The sequence below is a fragment of the Oncorhynchus kisutch genome, linkage group LG1 (genome assembly GCF_002021735.2).
Source record: "Oncorhynchus kisutch isolate 150728-3 linkage group LG1, Okis_V2, whole genome shotgun sequence".
Classification (NCBI taxonomy): Eukaryota; Metazoa; Chordata; class Actinopteri; order Salmoniformes; family Salmonidae; genus Oncorhynchus; species Oncorhynchus kisutch.
In genome coordinates this window covers 356,421-375,998 of record NC_034174.2, presented here as the reverse complement: position 1 = coordinate 375,998, position 19,578 = coordinate 356,421, and the positions used below count along the sequence as shown (strand labels likewise).

The following is a 19,578-nucleotide window of genomic DNA, read 5'->3' as shown; positions in this document are numbered from 1 at the left end:
GTCTGGGATGTATTAGTACTGTCTGATAATCCTGTCTGAGATGTATTAGTACTGTTTGATAATCCTGTCCGAGATGTATTAGTACTGTCTGTAAATTATGTCTGAGCTGTATTAGCATTGACTGATAATTCTGTCAGATGTATTAGCATTGCCTGATAAATCTGTCAGATGTATTAGCATTGCCTGATAATTCTGTCAGATGTATTAGCATTGCCTGATAATTCTGTCTGAGATGTATTAGATCTGTCTGATAATCCTGTCTAGTATGTATCAGTACTGTCTAATAATCCTGTCTGGGATCTATTAATACTTTCTGATAATCCTGTCTGGGATGTATTAGATGTGTCTGATAATCCTGTCTGGGATGTATTAGATCTGTCTGATAATCCTGTCTGAGATGTATTAGTACTGTCTGATAATCCTGTCTGAGATGTATTAGTACTGTCTGATAATCCTGTCTGAGATGTATTAGTACTGTCTGATAATCCTGTCTGAGATGTATTAGTACTGTCTGATAATCCTGTCTGGGATGTATTAGTACTGTCTGATAATCCTGTCTGAGATGTATTAGTACTGTCTGATAATCCTGTCCGAGCTGTATTAGTACTGTCTGATAATCCTGTCTGAGATGTATTAGTACTGTCTGTAAATTATGTCTGAGCTGTATTAGCATTGACTGATAATTCTGTCAGATGTATTAGCATTGCCTGATAAATCTGTCAGATGTATTAGCATTGCCTGATAATTCTGTCAGATGTATTAGCATTGCCTGATAATTCTGTCTGAGATGTATTAGATCTGTCTGATAATCCTGTCTAGTATGTATCAGTACTGTCTAATAATCCTGTCTGGGATGTATTAGATCTGTCTGATAATCCTGTCTGGGATGTATTAGATCTGTCTGATAATCCTGTCTGGGATGTATTAGATCTGTCTGATAATCCTGTCTGAGATGTATTAGTACTGTCTGATAATCCTGTCTGAGATGTATTAGTACTGTCTGATAATCCTGTCTGAGATGTATTAGTACTGTCTGATAATCCTGTCTGAGACGTATTAGTACTGTCTGATAATCCTGTCTGGGATGTATTAGTACTGTCTGATAATCCTGTCTGAGATGTATTAGTACTGTCTGATAATCCTGTCCGAGCTGTATTAGTACTGTCTGATAATCCTGTCTGAGATGTATTAGTACTGTCTGTAAATTATGTCTGAGCTGTATTAGCATTGACTGATAATTCTGTCAGATGTATTAGCATTGCCTGATAATTCTGTCAGATGAATTTGCATTGCCTGATAATTCTGTCAGATGTCTTAGCATTGCCTGATAATTCTGTCAGATGTATTAGCATTGCCTGATAATTCTGTCTGAGATGTATTAGATCTGTCTGATAATCCTGTCTAGTATGTATCAATACTGTCTAATAATCCTGTCTGGGATATATTAATACTTTCTGATAATCCTGTCTGGGATGTATTAGATCTGTCTGAAAATCCTGTCTGGGATGTATTAGATCTGTCTGATAATCCTGTCTGGGATGTATTAGATCTGTCTGATAATCCTGTCTGGGATGTATTAGATCTGTCTGATAATCCTGTCTGAGATGTATTAGTACCGTCTGTAAATTATGTCTGAGCTGTATTATCATTGCCTGATAATTCTATTAATACTTTCTAATAATCCTGTCTGGGATGTATTAATACTTTCTGATAATCCTGTCTGGGATGTATTAGATCTGTCTGATAATCCTGTCTGGGATGTATTAGATCTGTCTGATAATCCTGTCTGGGATGTATTAGTAATGTCGGATAATCCTGTCTGAGATGTATTAGTACTGTCTGATAATCCTGTCTGAGATGTATTAGTACTGTCTGATAATCCTGTCTGAGATGTATTAGTACTGTCTGATAATCCTGTCTGAGATGTATTAGATCTGTCTGATAATCCTGTCTAGTATGTATCAATATGTATCAACATCCCCCTCTTCAAAGGGGGGGACACTCTTGACCCAAACTGCTACAGACCTATATCTATCCTACCGTGCCTTTCTAAGGTCTTCGAAAGCCAAGTCAACAAACAGATTACCGACCATTTCGAATCTCACCATACCTTCTCTGCTATGCAATCTGGTTTCAGAGCTGGTCATGGGTGCACCTCAGCCACGCTCAAGGTCCTAAACGATATCTTAACCGCCATCGATAAGAAACATTACTGTGCAGCCGTATTCATTGATCTGGCCAAGGCTTTCGACTCTGTCAATCACCATATCCTCATCGGCAGACTCGACAGCCTTGGTTTCTCAAATGATTGCCTCGCCTGGTTCACCAACTACTTCTCTGATAGAGTTCAGTGTGTCAAATCGGAGGGTCTGCTGTCCGGACCTCTGGCAGTCTCTATGGGGGTGCCACAGGGTTCATTGCCTGATAATTCTGTCAGATGAATTAGCATTGCCTGATAATTCTGTCAGATGTCTTAGCATTGCCTGATAATTCTGTCAGATGTATTAGCATTGCCTGATAATTCTGTCTGAGATGTATTAGATCTGTCTGATAATCCTGTCTAGTATGTATCAATACTGTCTAATAATCCTGTCTGGGATATATTAATACTTTCTAATAATCCTGTCTGGGATGTATTAGATCTGTCTGAAAATCCTGTCTGGGATGTATTAGATCTGTCTGATAATCCTGTCTGGGATGTATTAGATCTGTCTGATAATCCTGTCTGGGATGTATTAGATCTGTCTGATAATCCTGTCTGAGATGTATTAGTACCGTCTGTAAATTATGTCTGAGCTGTATTATCATTGCCTGATAATTCTGTCAGATGTATTAGCATTGCCTGATAATTCTGTCGGATGTATTAGCTTTGCCTGATAATTCTGTCAGATGTATTAGCATTGCCTGATAATTCTGTCTGAGATGTATTAGATCTGTCTGATAATCCTGTCTAGTATGTATCAGTACTGTCTAATAATCCTGTCTGGGATCTATTAATACTTTCTAATAATCCTGTCTGGGATGTATTAATACTTTCTGATAATCCTGTCTGGGATGTATGAGATCTGTCTGATAATCCTGTCTGGGATGTATTAGATCTGTCTGTTAATCCTGTCTGGGATGTATTAGATCTGTCTGATAATCCTGTCTGGGATGTATTAGATCTGTCTGATAATCCTGTCTGGGATGTATTAGTAATGTCGGATAATCCTGTCTGAGATGTATTAGTACTGTCTGATAATCCTGTCTGAGATGTATTAGATCTGTCTGATAATCCTGTCTGGGATGTATTAGTAATGTCGGATAATCCTGTCTGAGATGTATTAGTACTGTCTGATAATCCTGTCTGAGATGTATTAGTACTGTCTGATAATCCTGTCTGAGATGTATTAGTACTGTCTGATAATCCTGTCTGAGATGTATTAGTACTGTCTGATAATCCTGTCCGAGCTGTATTAGTACTGTCTGATAATCCTGTCTGAGATGTATTAGTACTGTCTGTAAATTATGTTTGAGCTGTATTAGCATTGACTGATAATTCTGTCCGATGTATTAGCATTGCCTGATAATTCTGTCAGATGAATTAGCATTGCCTGATAATTCTGTCTGAGATGTATTAGATCTGTCTGATAATCCTGTCTAGTATGTATCAGTACTGTCTAATAATCCTGTCTGGGATCTATTAATACTTTCTGATAATCCTGTCTGGGATGTATTAGATCTGTCTGATAATCATGTCTGGGGTGTATTAGATCTGTCTGATAATCCTGTCTGGGATGTATTAGATCTGTCTGATAATCCTGTCTGGGATGTATTAGATCTGTCTGATAATCCTGTCTGGGATGTATTAGATCTGTCTGATAATCCTGTCTGGGATGTATTAGATCTGTCTGATAATCCTGTCTGGGATGTATTAGATCTGTCTGATAATCCTGTCTGGGATGTATCAGATCTGTCTGATAATCCTGTCTGGGATGTATTAGTACTGTCTGATAATCCTGTCTGGGATGTATTAGTACTGTCTGATAATCCTGTTACTGATGTATTAGATCTGTCTGATAATCCTGTCTGGGATGTATTAGTACTGTCTGATAATCCTGTCTGGGATGTATTAGTACTGTCTGATAATCCTGTTACTGATGTATTAGATCTGTCTGATAATCCTATCTGGGATGTATTAGTACTGTCTGATAATCCTGTCTGAGATGTATTAGTACTGTCTGATAATCCTGTCTGAGATGTATTAGTACTGTCTGATAATCTTGTCTGAGATGTATTAGTACTGTCTGATAATCCTGCCTGAGATGTATTAGTACTGTCTGATAATCCTGTCTGAGATGTATTAGTACTGTCTGATAATCCTGTCTGAGATGTATTAGTACTGTCTGATAATCCTGTCTGGGATGTATTAGTACTGTCTGATAATCCTGTCTGAGATGTATTAGTACTGTCTGATAATCCTGTCCGAGCTGTATTAGTACTGTCTGATAATCCTGTCTGAGATGTATTAGTACTGTCTGTAAATTATGTCTGAGCTGTATTAGCATTGCCTGATAATTCTGTCAGATGTATTAGCATTGCCTGATAATTCTGTCAGATGAATTAGCATTGCTTGATAATTCTGTCAGATGTATTAGCATTGCATGATAATTCTGTCAGATGTATTAGCATTGCCTGATAATTCTGTCAGATGTATTAGCTTTGCCTGATAATTCTGTCAGATGTATTAGCATTGCCTGATAATTCTGTCTGAGATGTATTAGATCTGTCTGATAATCCTGTCTTGTATGTATCAGTACTGTCTAATAATCCTGTCTGGGATCTATTAATACTTTCTGATAATCCTGTCTGGGATGTATTAGATCTGTCTGAAAATCCTGTCTGGGATGTATTAGATCTGTCTGATAATCCTGTCTGGGATGTATTAGATCTGTCTGATAATCCTGTCTGGGTTGTATTAGATCTGTCTGATAATCCTGTCTGGGATGTATTAGATCTGTCTGATAATCCTGTCTGGATGTATTAGATCTGTCTGATAATCCTGTCTGGGATGTATTAGATCTGTCTGATAATCCTGTCTGGGATGTATTAGATCTGTCTGATAATCCTGTCTGGGATGTATTAGTACTGTCTGATAATCCTGTCTGGGATGTATTAGTACTGTCTGATAATCCTGTTACTGATGTATTAGATCTGTCTGATAATCCTGTCTGGGATGTATTAGATCTGTCTGATAATCCTATCTGGGATGTATTAGTACTGTCTGATAATCCTGTCTGAGATGTATTAGTACTGTCTGATAATCCTGTCTGAGATGTATTAGTACTGTCTGATAATCCTGCCTGAGATGTATTAGTACTGTCTGATAATCCTGCCTGAGATGTATTAGTACTGTCTGATAATCCTGTCTGAGATGTATTAGTACTGTCTGATAATCCTGTCTGAGATGTATTAGTACTGTCTGATAATCCTGTCTGGGATGTATTAGTACTGTCTGATAATCCTGTCTGAGATGTATTAGTACTGTCTGATAATCCTGTCCGAGCTGTATTAGTACTGTCTGATAATCCTGTCTGAGATGTATTAGTACTGTCTGTAAATTATGTCTGAGCTGTATTAGCATTGCCTGATAATTCTGTCAGATGTATTAGCATTGCCTGATAATTCTGTCAGATGAATTAGCATTGCCTGATAATTCTGTCAGATGAATTAGCATTGCTTGATAATTCTGTCAGATGTATTAGCATTGCATGATAATTCTGTCAGATGTATTAGCATTGCCTGATAATTCTGTCAGATGTATTAGCTTTGCCTGATAATTCTGTCAGATGTATTAGCATTGCCTGATAATTCTGTCTGAGATGTATTAGATCTGTCTGATAATCCTGTCTAGTATGTATCAGTACTGTCTAATAATCCTGTCTGGGATCTATTAATACTTTCTGATAATCCTGTCTGGGATGTATTAGATCTGTCTGATAATCCTGTCTGGGATGTATTAGATCTGTCTGATAATCCTGTCTGGGATGTATTAGTACTGTCTGATAATCCTGTCTGGGATGTATTAGTACTGTCTGATAATCCTGTTACTGATGTATTAGATCTGTCTGATAATCCTGTCTGGGATGTATTAGATCTGTCTGATAATCCTATCTGGGATGTATTAGTACTGTCTGATAATCCTGTCTGAGATGTATTAGTACTGTCTGATAATCCTGTCTGAGATGTATTAGTACTGTCTGATAATCCTACCTGAGATGTATTAGTACTGTCTGATAATCCTGCCTGAGATGTATTAGTACTGTCTGATAATCCTGTCTGAGATGTATTAGTACTGTCTGATAATCCTGTCTGAGATGTATTAGTACTGTCTGATAATCCTGTCTGGGATGTATTAGTACTGTCTGATAATCCTGTCTGAGATGTATTAGTACTGTCTGATAATCCTGTCCGAGCTGTATTAGTACTGTATGATAATCCTGTCTGAGATGTATTAGTACTGTCTGTAAATTATGTCTGAGCTGTATTAGCATTGCCTGATAATTCTGTCAGATGTATTAGCATTGCCTGATAATTCTGTCAGATGAATTAGCATTGCCTGATAATTCTGTCAGATGAATTAGCATTGCTTGATAATTCTGTCAGATGTATTAGCATTGCATGATAATTCTGTCAGATGTATTAGCATTGCCTGATAATTCTGTCAGATGTATTAGCTTTGCCTGATAATTCTGTCAGATGTATTAGCATTGCCTGATAATTCTGTCTGAGATGTATTAGATCTGTCTGATAATCCTGTCTAGTATGTATCAGTACTGTCTAATAATCCTGTCTGGGATCTATTAATACTTTCTGATAATCCTGTCTGGGATGTATTAGATCTGTCTGAAAATCCTGTCTGGGATGTATTAGATCTGTCTGATAATCCTGTCTGGGATGTATTAGATCTGTCTGATAATCCTGTCTGGGTTGTATTAGATCTGTCTGATAATCCTGTCTGGGATGTATTAGATCTGTCTGATAATCCTGTCTGGATGTATTAGATCTGTCTGATAATCCTGTCTGGGATGTATTAGATCTGTCTGATAATCCTGTCTGGGATGTATTAGATCTGTCTGATAATCCTGTCTGGGATGTATTAGATCTGTCTGATAATCCTGTCTGGGATGTATTAGTACTGTCTGATAATCCTGTCACGGATGTATTAGATCTGTCTGATAATCCTGTCACGGATGTATTAGATCTGTCTGATAATCCTGTCACGGATATTTTAGTACAGTAAGACTAAGTAATAAGAGACAGGTTGGAGTTAAATTAAATCTGCTTTAAGGAGGTTGACACAGAGAGTCGCTGTTTAAAAACTAACTAGCTACTTCCCACACAAACAAACCCACACAGATACACTCGACCTCAAGGCACTACAGAGGGTGAGGAATAAGGCCCGGTACATCACTGGGGCCCAGCACACCTTTACAGTGCTTTAGGGAAGTATTCAGACCCTTTGACTTTTTACACATTGTACCACGTTACAGTCTTATTCTAAAATTGATTAAATATAACAATTTCCTCATCAATCTACACACAATACCACATAATGACAAAGCAAAAACAGGTTTTTAGAAATTTGAGCAAATGAATTAAAAATAAAAACAGAACTACCTTGTTGACACAAGTATTCAGACCCTTTGCTACGAGACTCGAAATTGAGCTCAGGTGCATCCTGTTTCCATTGATCATAATTGAGATGTTTCCACAACTTGATTGGAGTCCACCTGTGGTAAATTCAATTTATTGGACATGATTTAGAAAGGCAAACACCTGTCTATATAAGGTCTCACAGTTGACAGTGCATGTCAGAGCAAAAACCAAGCCATGAGGTCAAAGGAATTGTCTGTAGAATTCCAAGACAGGATTGTGTTGATGCACAGATCTGGGGAAGTTTATAAAAAAATGTCTGCAGCATTGAAGGTCCCCAAGAACACAGTGGCCTCCATCATTCTTAAATAGAAGAAGTTTGGAACCACCAAGACACTTCCTAGAGTTGGCTGCCCGGCAAAAATGATTGGGGGAGAAGGGCCTTGGTCAGGGAGGTGACCATAAACCTGATGGTCAATACAACAGAGCTCTAGAGTTCCTCTGTGTAAGATGGGAGAACCTTCCAGAAATACAACCATCTCTGCAGCACTCCACCAATCAGGCCTTTATGGTAGAGTGGCCAGACGGAAGCCCCTCAGTAAAAGGCGCATGACAGGCCACTTGGAGTTTGCCAAAAGGCACAGAATCGAGGCAAAGATGAACAGAGCAAAGTACTGAGAGATCCTTGATGGAAACTGCTCCAAAGTGCTCAGGACTTCAGACTCTGGTGAAGGTTCACCTTCCAACAGGACAACGACTCTAAGCACACAGCCAAAACAATGCAGAAGTAGCTTCGGGACAAGTCTCTGAATGTCCTTGAGTGGCCCAGCCAGAGCTCTGACCTGAACCTGATCTAACATATCTGGAGAGACCTGAATATAGCTGTGCAGTGAGTCTCCCCATCCAAACTGACAGAGCTTGAGAGGATCTGCAGAGAAGAATGGGAGAAACTCCCCAAATATGGTTTGAGTCTCACGCCCTGACCTTAGAGAGCCGTTTTATTTCTCTATTTGGTTTGGTCAGGGTGTGATGTGGGGTGGGCATTCTATGTTTTCTTTTCTATGTTTCTTTATTTCTATGTTTTGGCCGGGTATGGTTCTCAATCAGGGACAGCTGTCTATCGTTGTCTCTGATTGGGAATCATACTTAGGTTGGCCTTTTCCCTCCTTTCATTGTGGGTAGTTCACTTTTTTTAGGGCCACTATAGCCCTTGTAAGCTTCACGGTTGTTTTCCGTTTGTTGGCGACATTTTAAAATAAAAGTAAAATGTACACTCACCACGCTGCGCTTTGGTCTACTTCTTTCGACGGCCGTGACAGTGAGAGTCTTTAACTCCAAGCAGGCTGTCATGTGCCTTTTACTGAGGAGTTGCTTTCGTCTGGCCACTACCATAAAGGCCTGATTGGTGGAGTGCTACAGAGATGAAAATTCTGGAAGGTTCTCCCATCTCCACAGGAAAACTCTGGAGCTCTGAGTGACCATCGGATTCTCGGTCACCTCCCTGACCAAGGCCCGTCTCATGTTTGGCTGAGCGGCCAGCTCTAGGAAGAGTCTTGGTGGTTCCAAACGTCTTCCATTTCAGAATGATGGAGGCCACTGTGTTCTTGGGGACCTTCAATGCTGCAGAAATCTGTGCCTCGACACCATGCTGTCTCGGAGCTCTACGCACAATTCCATCCACCTCATGGCTTGGTTTTTGATCTGACATACACTGTCAACTGTGGGACCTTATATAGACAGGTGTGTGCCTTTCCAAATCATGTCCAATCAATTGAATTTACCACTGGTGGACTCCAATCAAGTTGTAGAAACATCTCAATTATGATCAATGGAAACAGGATGCACCTGAGCTCAATTTCGAGTTTCATAGCAAAGGGTCAGAATACTTATGTAAATAAGTTATTTATTCATTTTATTTTTAATACATTTGCAAAATTTTCTAAAACATGTTTAAACTTTGTCTTTATGGGGTATTGTGTGTAGATTGATGAGAAAAAAAAACATTTAATCAATTTTAAAATGAGTCTGTAATCTCATTCTAAAAAGGTCAAGGGGTCTGAATACATTCCGAATGGACTGTAGCTACCTCAGTTACCTCGTACCCCTGCAGTAATGGTAGTCCCTGGACATAGCCATGTTATTACCTCATACCCCTGCATCAACGGCTCAGTAATGGTACTCCCTGTACATAGCCAAGTTATTACCTCATACCCCGGCATCAACGACTCAGTACTGGTACTCCCTGTACATAGCCAAGTTATTACCTCATACCCCGGCATCAACGACTCAGTAATGGTACTCCCTGTACATAGCCAAGTTATTACCTCATACCCCTGCATCAACGACTCAGTACTGGTACTCTCTGTACATAGCCAAGTTATTACCTCATACCCCTGCATCAACGACTCAGTACTGGTACTCCCTGTACATAGCCATGTTATTACCTCATACCCCTGCACAACGACTCAGTACTGGTACTCCCTGTACATAGCCAAGTTATTACCTCATACCCCTGCATCAACAACTCAGTACTGGTACTCCCTGTACATAGCCATGTTATTACCTTATACCCCTGCACAACGACTCACTACTGGTACTCCCTGTACATAGCCAAGTTATTACCTCATACCCCGGCATCAACGACTCAGTACTGGTACTCCCTGTACATAGTCAAGTTATTACCTCATACCCCTGCATCAACGACTCAGTACTGGTACTCCCTGTACATAGCCATGTTATTACCTCATACCCCGGCATCAACGACTCAGTACTGGTACTCCCTGTACATAGCCAGGTTATTACCTCATACCCCGGCATCAACGACTCACTACTGGTACTCCCTGTACATTGCCATGGTATTACCTGGTACTCCATGTATATAACCATGGTATTACCTGGTACTCTCTGTATATAAACATGGTATTACCTGGTACTCCCTATATATTGCCATGTTATTACCTGGTACTCCCTGTATATTGCCATGTTATTACATGGTACTCCATGTATATAGTCATGTTATTACCTGGTACTCTCTGTATATAACCATGGTATTACCTGATACTCCCTGTATATAACCATGGTATAACCTGGTACTCCCTGTATATAACCATGTAATTACCTGGTACCCCTGTACATTGAATCGCTAATGGTACTTCCTGTATATAGCCATGTTATTACATAGTACTTCCTGTATATAACCATGTTATTACCTCCCTGTATATAACCATGGTATTACCTGATACTCCCTGTATATAGCCAAGTTATTACCTGATACTCCCTGTATATTACCATGGTATTACCTGATACTCCCTGTATATAGCCATGTTATTACCTGGTACTCCCTGTATATAACCATGTAATTACCTGGTACCCCTGTACATCGACTCGCTACTTGTACTTCCTGTATATAGCCATGTTATTACCTGGTACCCCCTGTATATAGCCATGTTATAACCTGGGACTCCAAGTATATAACCATGGTATTACCTGGTACCCCCTGTAAATAGCCATATTATTACCTGGTACTTCCTGTATATAGCCATGTTATTACCTGATACTTCCTGTATATAGCCATGTTATTACCTGGTACTTCCTGTATATAGCCATGTTATTACCTGGTCCCCCCTGTATATAACCATGTTATTACCTGGTACTTCCTGTATATAGCCATGTTATTACCTGGTACCCCCTGTATATAGCCATATTATTACCTGGTACTCCCTGTATATAACCATGGTATAACCCGGTACTCCCTGTATATAACCATGTTATTAGCTGGTACTCCCTGTATATAACCATGGTATTACCTGGTACTCCCTGTATATAACCATGGTATTACCTGGTACTCCCTGTATATAACCACGGTATTACCTGGTACTCCCTGTATATTGCCATGTTATTACCTGGTACTTCCTGTATATAACCATGTTATTACCTGGTACTCCCTGTGTATAACCATATTATTACCTGGTACCCCCTGTATATAGCCATGTGATTACCTGGTACTTCCTGTATATAACCATGTTATTACCTGGTACTCCATGTATATAACCATGTAATTACCTGGTACCCCTGTACATCGACTCGCTACTTGTACTTCCTATATATAGCCATGTTATTACCTGGTACTTCCTGTATATAGCCATGTTATTACCTGGTACCCCCTGTGAATAGCCATATTATTACCTGGTACTTCCTGTATATAGCCATGTTATTACCTGATACTTCCTGTATATAGCCATGTTATTACCTGGTACTTCCTGTATATAGCCATGTTATTACCTGGTACTGCCTGTATATAGCCATATTATTACATGGTACTTCCTGTATATAACCATGTTATTACCTGGTACTCCCAGTATATAGCCTAGTTATTACCTGGTACTCCCTGTATATAACCATGGTATTACCTGGTACTCCCTGTATATTGCCATGTTATTACCTGGTACTTCCTGTATATAACCATGTTATTACCTGGTACTCCCTGTATATAACCATGGTATAACCCGGTACTCCCTGTATATAACCATGTTATTAGCTGGTACTCCCTGTATAAAACCATGGTATTACCTGGTACTCCCTGTATATAACCATGGTATTACCTGGTACTCCCTGTATATAACCATGTTATTACCTGGTACTCCCTGTATATAACCATATTATTACCTGGTACTCCCTGTACATAACCATGTTATTACCTGGTACTCCCTGTATATAACCATGTTATTACCTGGTACCTCTAGTATATAGCCATGTTATTACCTGGTACCCCCTGTATATAGCCATGTGATTACCTGGTACTTCCTGTATATAACCATGTTATTACCTGGTACTCCCTGTATATAACCATGTAATTACCTGGTACCCCTGTACATCGACTCGCTACTTGTACTTCCTGTATATAGCCATGTTATTACCTGGTACCCCCTGTATATAGCCATGTTATTACCTGGTACTCCAAGTATATAACCATGGTATTACCTGGTACTCCCTGTATATTGCCATGTTATTACCTGGTACTTCCTGTATATAACCATGTTATTACCTGGTACTCCCTGTATATAACCATATTATTACCTGGTACTCCCTGTATATAACCATGTTATTACCTGGTATTCCCTGTATATAACCATGTTATTACCTGGTACCTCTAGTATATAGCCATGTTATTACCTGGTACCCCCTGTATATAGCCATGTGATTACCTGGTACTTCCTGTATATAACCATGTTATTACCTGGTACTCCCTGTATATAACCATGTAATTACCTGGTACCCCTGTACATCGACTCGCTACTTGTACTTCCTGTATATAGCCATGTTATTACCTGGTACCCCCTGTATATAGCCATGTTATTACCTGGAACTCCCTGTATATAGTCAAGTTATTACCTGGTACTTCCTGTATATAGCCATGTTATTACCTGGTACTCCCTGTATATAACCATGTTATTACCTGGTACTCCCTGTATATTGCCATGTTATTACCTGGTACTTCCTGTATATAACCATGTTATTACCTGGTACTCCCTGTATATAACCATGTTATTACCTGGTACTCCCTGTATATAACCATGTTATTACCTGGTACCTCTAGTATATAGCCATGTTATTACCTGGTACCCCCTGTATATAGCCATGTGATTACCTGGTACTTCCTGTATATAGCCATGTGATTACCTGGTACTTCCTGTATATAACCATGTTATTACCTGGTACTCCATGTATATAACCATGTAATTACCTGGTACCCCTGTACATCGACTCGCTACTTGTACTTCCTATATATAGCCATGTTATTACCTGGTACTTCCTGTATATAGCCATGTTATTACCTGGTACCCCCTGTGAATAGCCATATTATTACCTGGTACTTCCTGTATATAGCCATGTTATTACCTGATACTTCCTGTATATAGCCATGTTATTACCTGGTACTTCCTGTATATAGCCATGTTATTACCTGGTACTGCCTGTATATAGCCATATTATTACATGGTACTTCCTGTATATAACCATGTTATTACCTGGTACTCCCAGTATATAGCCTAGTTATTACCTGGTACTCCCTGTATATAACCATGGTATTACCTGGTACTCCCTGTATATTGCCATGTTATTACCTGGTACTTCCTGTATATAACCATGTTATTACCTGGTACTCCCTGTATATAACCATGGTATAACCCGGTACTCCCTGTATATAACCATGTTATTAGCTGGTACTCCCTGTATAAAACCATGGTATTACCTGGTACTCCCTGTATATAACCATGGTATTACCTGGTACTCCCTGTATATAACCATGTTATTACCTGGTACTCCCTGTATATAACCATATTATTACCTGGTACTCCCTGTACATAACCATGTTATTACCTGGTACTCCCTGTATATAACCATGTTATTACCTGGTACCTCTAGTATATAGCCATGTTATTACCTGGTACCCCCTGTATATAGCCATGTGATTACCTGGTACTTCCTGTATATAACCATGTTATTACCTGGTACTCCCTGTATATAACCATGTAATTACCTGGTACCCCTGTACATCGACTCGCTACTTGTACTTCCTGTATATAGCCATGTTATTACCTGGTACCCCCTGTATATAGCCATGTTATTACCTGGTACTCCAAGTATATAACCATGGTATTACCTGGTACTCCCTGTATATTGCCATGTTATTACCTGGTACTTCCTGTATATAACCATGTTATTACCTGGTACTCCCTGTATATAACCATATTATTACCTGGTACTCCCTGTATATAACCATGTTATTACCTGGTATTCCCTGTATATAACCATGTTATTACCTGGTACCTCTAGTATATAGCCATGTTATTACCTGGTACCCCCTGTATATAGCCATGTGATTACCTGGTACTTCCTGTATATAACCATGTTATTACCTGGTACTCCCTGTATATAACCATGTAATTACCTGGTACCCCTGTACATCGACTCGCTACTTGTACTTCCTGTATATAGCCATGTTATTACCTGGTACCCCCTGTATATAGCCATGTTATTACCTGGTACTCCCTGTATATAGTCAAGTTATTACCTGGTACTTCCTGTATATAGCCATGTTATTACCTGGTACCCCCTGTATATAGCCATGTTATTACCTGGTACTTCCTGTATATAGCCATGTTATTACCTGGTACCCCCTGTATATAGCCATGTTATTACCTGGTACTCCCTGTATATAACCATGTTATTACCTGGTACTCCCTGTATATAACCATGTTATTACCTGGTACTCCCTGTATATAACCATGTTATTACCTGGTACTCCCTGTATATAACCATGTAATTACCTGGTACCCCTGTACATCGACTCGCTACTGGTACTGCCTGTATATAGCCATATTATTACATGGTACTTCCTGTATATAACCATGGTATTACCTGATACTCCCTGTATATAACCATGGTATAACCTGGTACTCCCTGTATATAACCATGGTATTACCTGGTACTCCCTGTATATTGCCATGTTATTACCTGGTACTTCCTGTATATAACCATGTTATTACCTGGTACTCCCTGTATATAACCATGGTATAACCCGGTACTCCCTGTATATAACCATGTTATTACCTGGTACTCCATGTATATAACCATGTAATTACCTGGTACCCCTGTACATCGACTCGCTACTTGTACTTCCTGTATATAGCCATGTTATTACCTGGTACCCCCTGTATATAGCCATGTTATTACCTGGTACTCCCTGGTACTCCCTGTATATAGTCATGTTATTACCTGATACTTCCTGTATATAGCCATGTTATTACCTGGTACCCCCAGTATATAGCCATGTTATTACCTGGTACTTCCTGTATATAGCCATGTTATTACCTGGTACTTCCTGTATATAGCCATGTTATTATCTGGTACTCCCTGTATATAACCATGTTATTACCTGGTACTTCCTGTATATAACCATGTCCTTACCTGATACTCCCCGTATATAACCATGTTATTACCTGGTACTCCCTGTATATAACCATGTTATTACCTGATACTCCCTGTATATAACCATGGTATTACCTGATACTCCCTGTATATAGCCATGTTATTACCTGGTACTCCCTGTATATAGCCATGTTATTACCTCCCTGTATATAACCATGTTATTACCTGATACTCCCTGTATATAACCATGTTATTACCTGATACTTCCTGTATATAACCACGTTATTATCTGAGACTCCCCGTATATAACCATGTTATTACCTGGTACTCCCTGTATATTACCATGTTATTACCTGGTACTCCCTGTATATAACCATGTTATTACCTGGTACTCCCCGTATATAACCATGGTATTACCTGGTACTTCCTGTATATAACCACGTTATTACCTGATACTCCCTGTATATAACCATGTTATTACCTGATGCTCCCTGTATATAACCATGTTATTACCTGATACGTCCTGTATATAACCATGTTATTACCTGATACTCCCTGTATATAGCCATGTTATTACCTGGTACTCCCTGTATATAGCCATGTTATTACCTCCCTGTATATAACCATGTTATTACCTGGTACTCCCCGTATATAACCATGGTATTACCTGGTACTTCCTGTATATAACCACGTTATTACCTGATACTCCCTGTATATAACCATGTTATTACCTGATACTCCCTGTATATAACCATGTTATTACCTGATACTTCCTGTAAATAACCATGCTATTACCTGGTACTCCCTGTATATAACCATGTTATTACCTGATACTCCCTGTATATAACCATGTTATTACCTGATACTCCCTGTATATAACCATGTTATTACCTGATACTCCCTGTATATAACCATGTTATTACCTGATACTCCCTGTATATAACCATGTTATTACCTGATACTTCCTGTATATAACCATATTATTACCTGATACTCCCTGTATATAACCATGTTATTACCTGATACTCCCTGTATATAACCATGTTATTACCTGATACTCCCTGTATATAACCATGTTATTACCTGATACTCCCTGTATATAACCATGTTATTACCTGGTACTCCCTGTATATAACCATGTTATTACCTGATACTTCCTGTATATAACCATGTTATTACCTGATACTCCCTGTATATAACCATGTTATTACCTGATACTCCCTGTATATAACCATGTTATTACCTGATACTTCCTGTAAATAACCATGCTATTACCTGGTACTCCCTGTATATAACCATGTTATTACCTGATACTCCCTGTATATAACCATGTTATTACCTGGTACTCCCTGTATATAACCATGTTATTACCTGATACTTCCTGTATATAACCATGTTATTACCTGATACTCCCCGTATATAACCATGTTATTACCTGATACTTCCTGTATATAACCATGTTATTACCTGATACTCCCCGTATATAACCATGTTATTACCTCCCTGTATATAACCATGCTATTACCTGATACTTCCTGTATATAACCATGTTATTACCTGATACTCCCTGTATATAACCATGTTATTACCTGATACTTCCTGTAAATAACCATGCTATTACCTGATACTCCCCGTATATAGCCATGCTATTACCTGGTACTCCCTGTATATAACCATGTTATTACCTGATACTCCCCGTATATAGCCATGCTATTACCTGGTACTCCCCGTATATAACCATGTTATTACCTGATACTTCCTGTATATAACCATGTTATTACCTGATACTTCCTGTATATAACCATGTTATTACCTGATACTCCCCGTATATAACCATGTTATTACCTGATACTTCCTGTATATAACCATGTTATTACCTGATACTTCCTGTATATAACCATGTTATTACCTGATACGTCCTGTATATAACCATGTTATTACCTGATACTCCCCGTATATAACCATGTTATTACCTGATACTTCCTGTATATAACCATGTTATTACCTGATACTCCCCGTATATAACCATGTTATTACCTGATACTCCCCGTATATAGCCATGCTATTACCTGGTACTCCCTGTATATAACCATGTTATTACCTGATACTCCCCGTATATAACCATGTTATTACCTGATACTTCCTGTATATAACCATGTTATTACCTGATACTTCCTGTATATAACCATGTTATTACCTGATACTCCCCGTATATAACCATGTTATTACCTGATACTTCCTGTATATAACCATGTTATTACCTGATACTTCCTGTATATAACCATGTTATTACCTGATACTTCCTGTATATAACCATGTTATTACCTGATACTCCCCGTATATAACCATGTTATTACCTGATACTTCCTGTATATAACCATGTTATTACCTGATACTCCCCTTATATAACCATGTTATTACCTGATACTTCCTGTATATAACCATGTTATTACCTGATACTCCCCTTATATAACCATGTTATTACCTGATACTTCCTGTATATAACCATGTTATTACCTGATACTTCCTGTATATAACCATGTTATTACCTGATACTCCCCGTATATAACCATGTTATTACCTGGTACTCCCTGTATATAACCATGGTATAACCCGGTACTCCCTGTATATAACCATGTTATTAGCTGGTACTCCCTGTATATAACCATGTTATTACCTGGTACTCCCTGTATATAACCATGGTATTACCTGGTACTCCCTGTATATAACCATGGTATTACCTGGTACTCCCTGTATATTGCCATGTTATTACCTGATACTTCCTGTATATAACCATGTTATTACCTGATACTCCCCGTATATAACCATGTTATTACCTGATACTTCCTGTATATAACCATGTTATTACCTGATACTCCCCGTATATAACCATGTTATTACCTGATACTCCCCGTATATAACCATGTTATTACCTGATACTTCCTGTATATAACCATGTTATTACCTGATACTCCCTGTATATAACCATATTATTACCTGATACTTCCTGTATATAACCATGTTATTACCTGGTACTCCCTGTTATATAACCATGTTATTACCTGATACTTCCTGTATATAACCATGTTATTACCTGATACTCCCCGTATATAACCATGTTATTACCTGATACTCCCTGTATATAACCATATTATTACCTGATACTTCCTGTATATAACCATGTTATTACCTGGTACTCCCTGTATATAACCATGTTATTACCTGATACTTCCTGTATATAACCATGTTATTACCTGATACTCCCCGTATATAGTCCTGTTATTATTTTTTTTACTGTTATTCACTGTGCAATTATTCCAACTTTTTGTAAAAAAATATATATCTTTAACTCTGCATTGTTGGAAAAGGACCTTCCACTGTTACTCTACACCTTTTTACAAAGCATGTGACGAATAAAATTGATTTGATTTGAGTTGTTGTTTACCTGGGGAAGGTGCGACTGCGTAGCTCCTTGATGAACACCTGACTGCCGTTCTGAACAGCTCGGATGTCTCCACTCTGTCCTGTGTCGTGTTTATTCCTTTTCTTGTTTTTCACTAAACACACAAAGACAAGAACAAGATTAAGACAACATATATGCTTATAGCAGTGCAGTCCTATTCACTAGACACCAAACAGAAGAAAACGGAGTGGGATGCTATGGTTTACACTAATGAATAAAGCCCTGTGCAGTGTCAGCCTGTGGGACTGCACGTACACGACTGCATGTACAGGACAGCATGCACAGGACAGCAGGTACAAGACTGCATGTACAAGACTGCATGTACAGGACAGCAGGTACAGGACTGCGTGTACAGGACAGCAGGTACAGGACAGCAGGTACAGAACTGCATGTACAGGACTGCATCTACAAGACTGCATGTACAGGACAGCAGGTACAGGACAGCAGGTACAGAACTGCATGTACAGGACTGCATGTACAGGACAGCAGGTACAGGACAGCAGGTACAGGACAGCATGTACAGGACAGCAGGTACAGGGCTGCAGGTACAG

At 38.9% G+C, this 19,578-nt stretch overlaps 1 protein-coding gene across 1 annotated transcript in view; it reads right to left on the bottom strand.

Moving 5' to 3' along the window:
* The window catches only part of LOC109884347 (lysine-specific demethylase phf2-like), a 185,350-nt gene that overhangs the window by 133,064 nt on the left and 32,708 nt on the right, over positions 1-19,578 (bottom strand). The window contains 1 exon segment of the mRNA XM_031831395.1: positions 19,010-19,121. Coding sequence (XP_031687255.1) covers positions 19,010-19,121 — 112 coding nt within the window.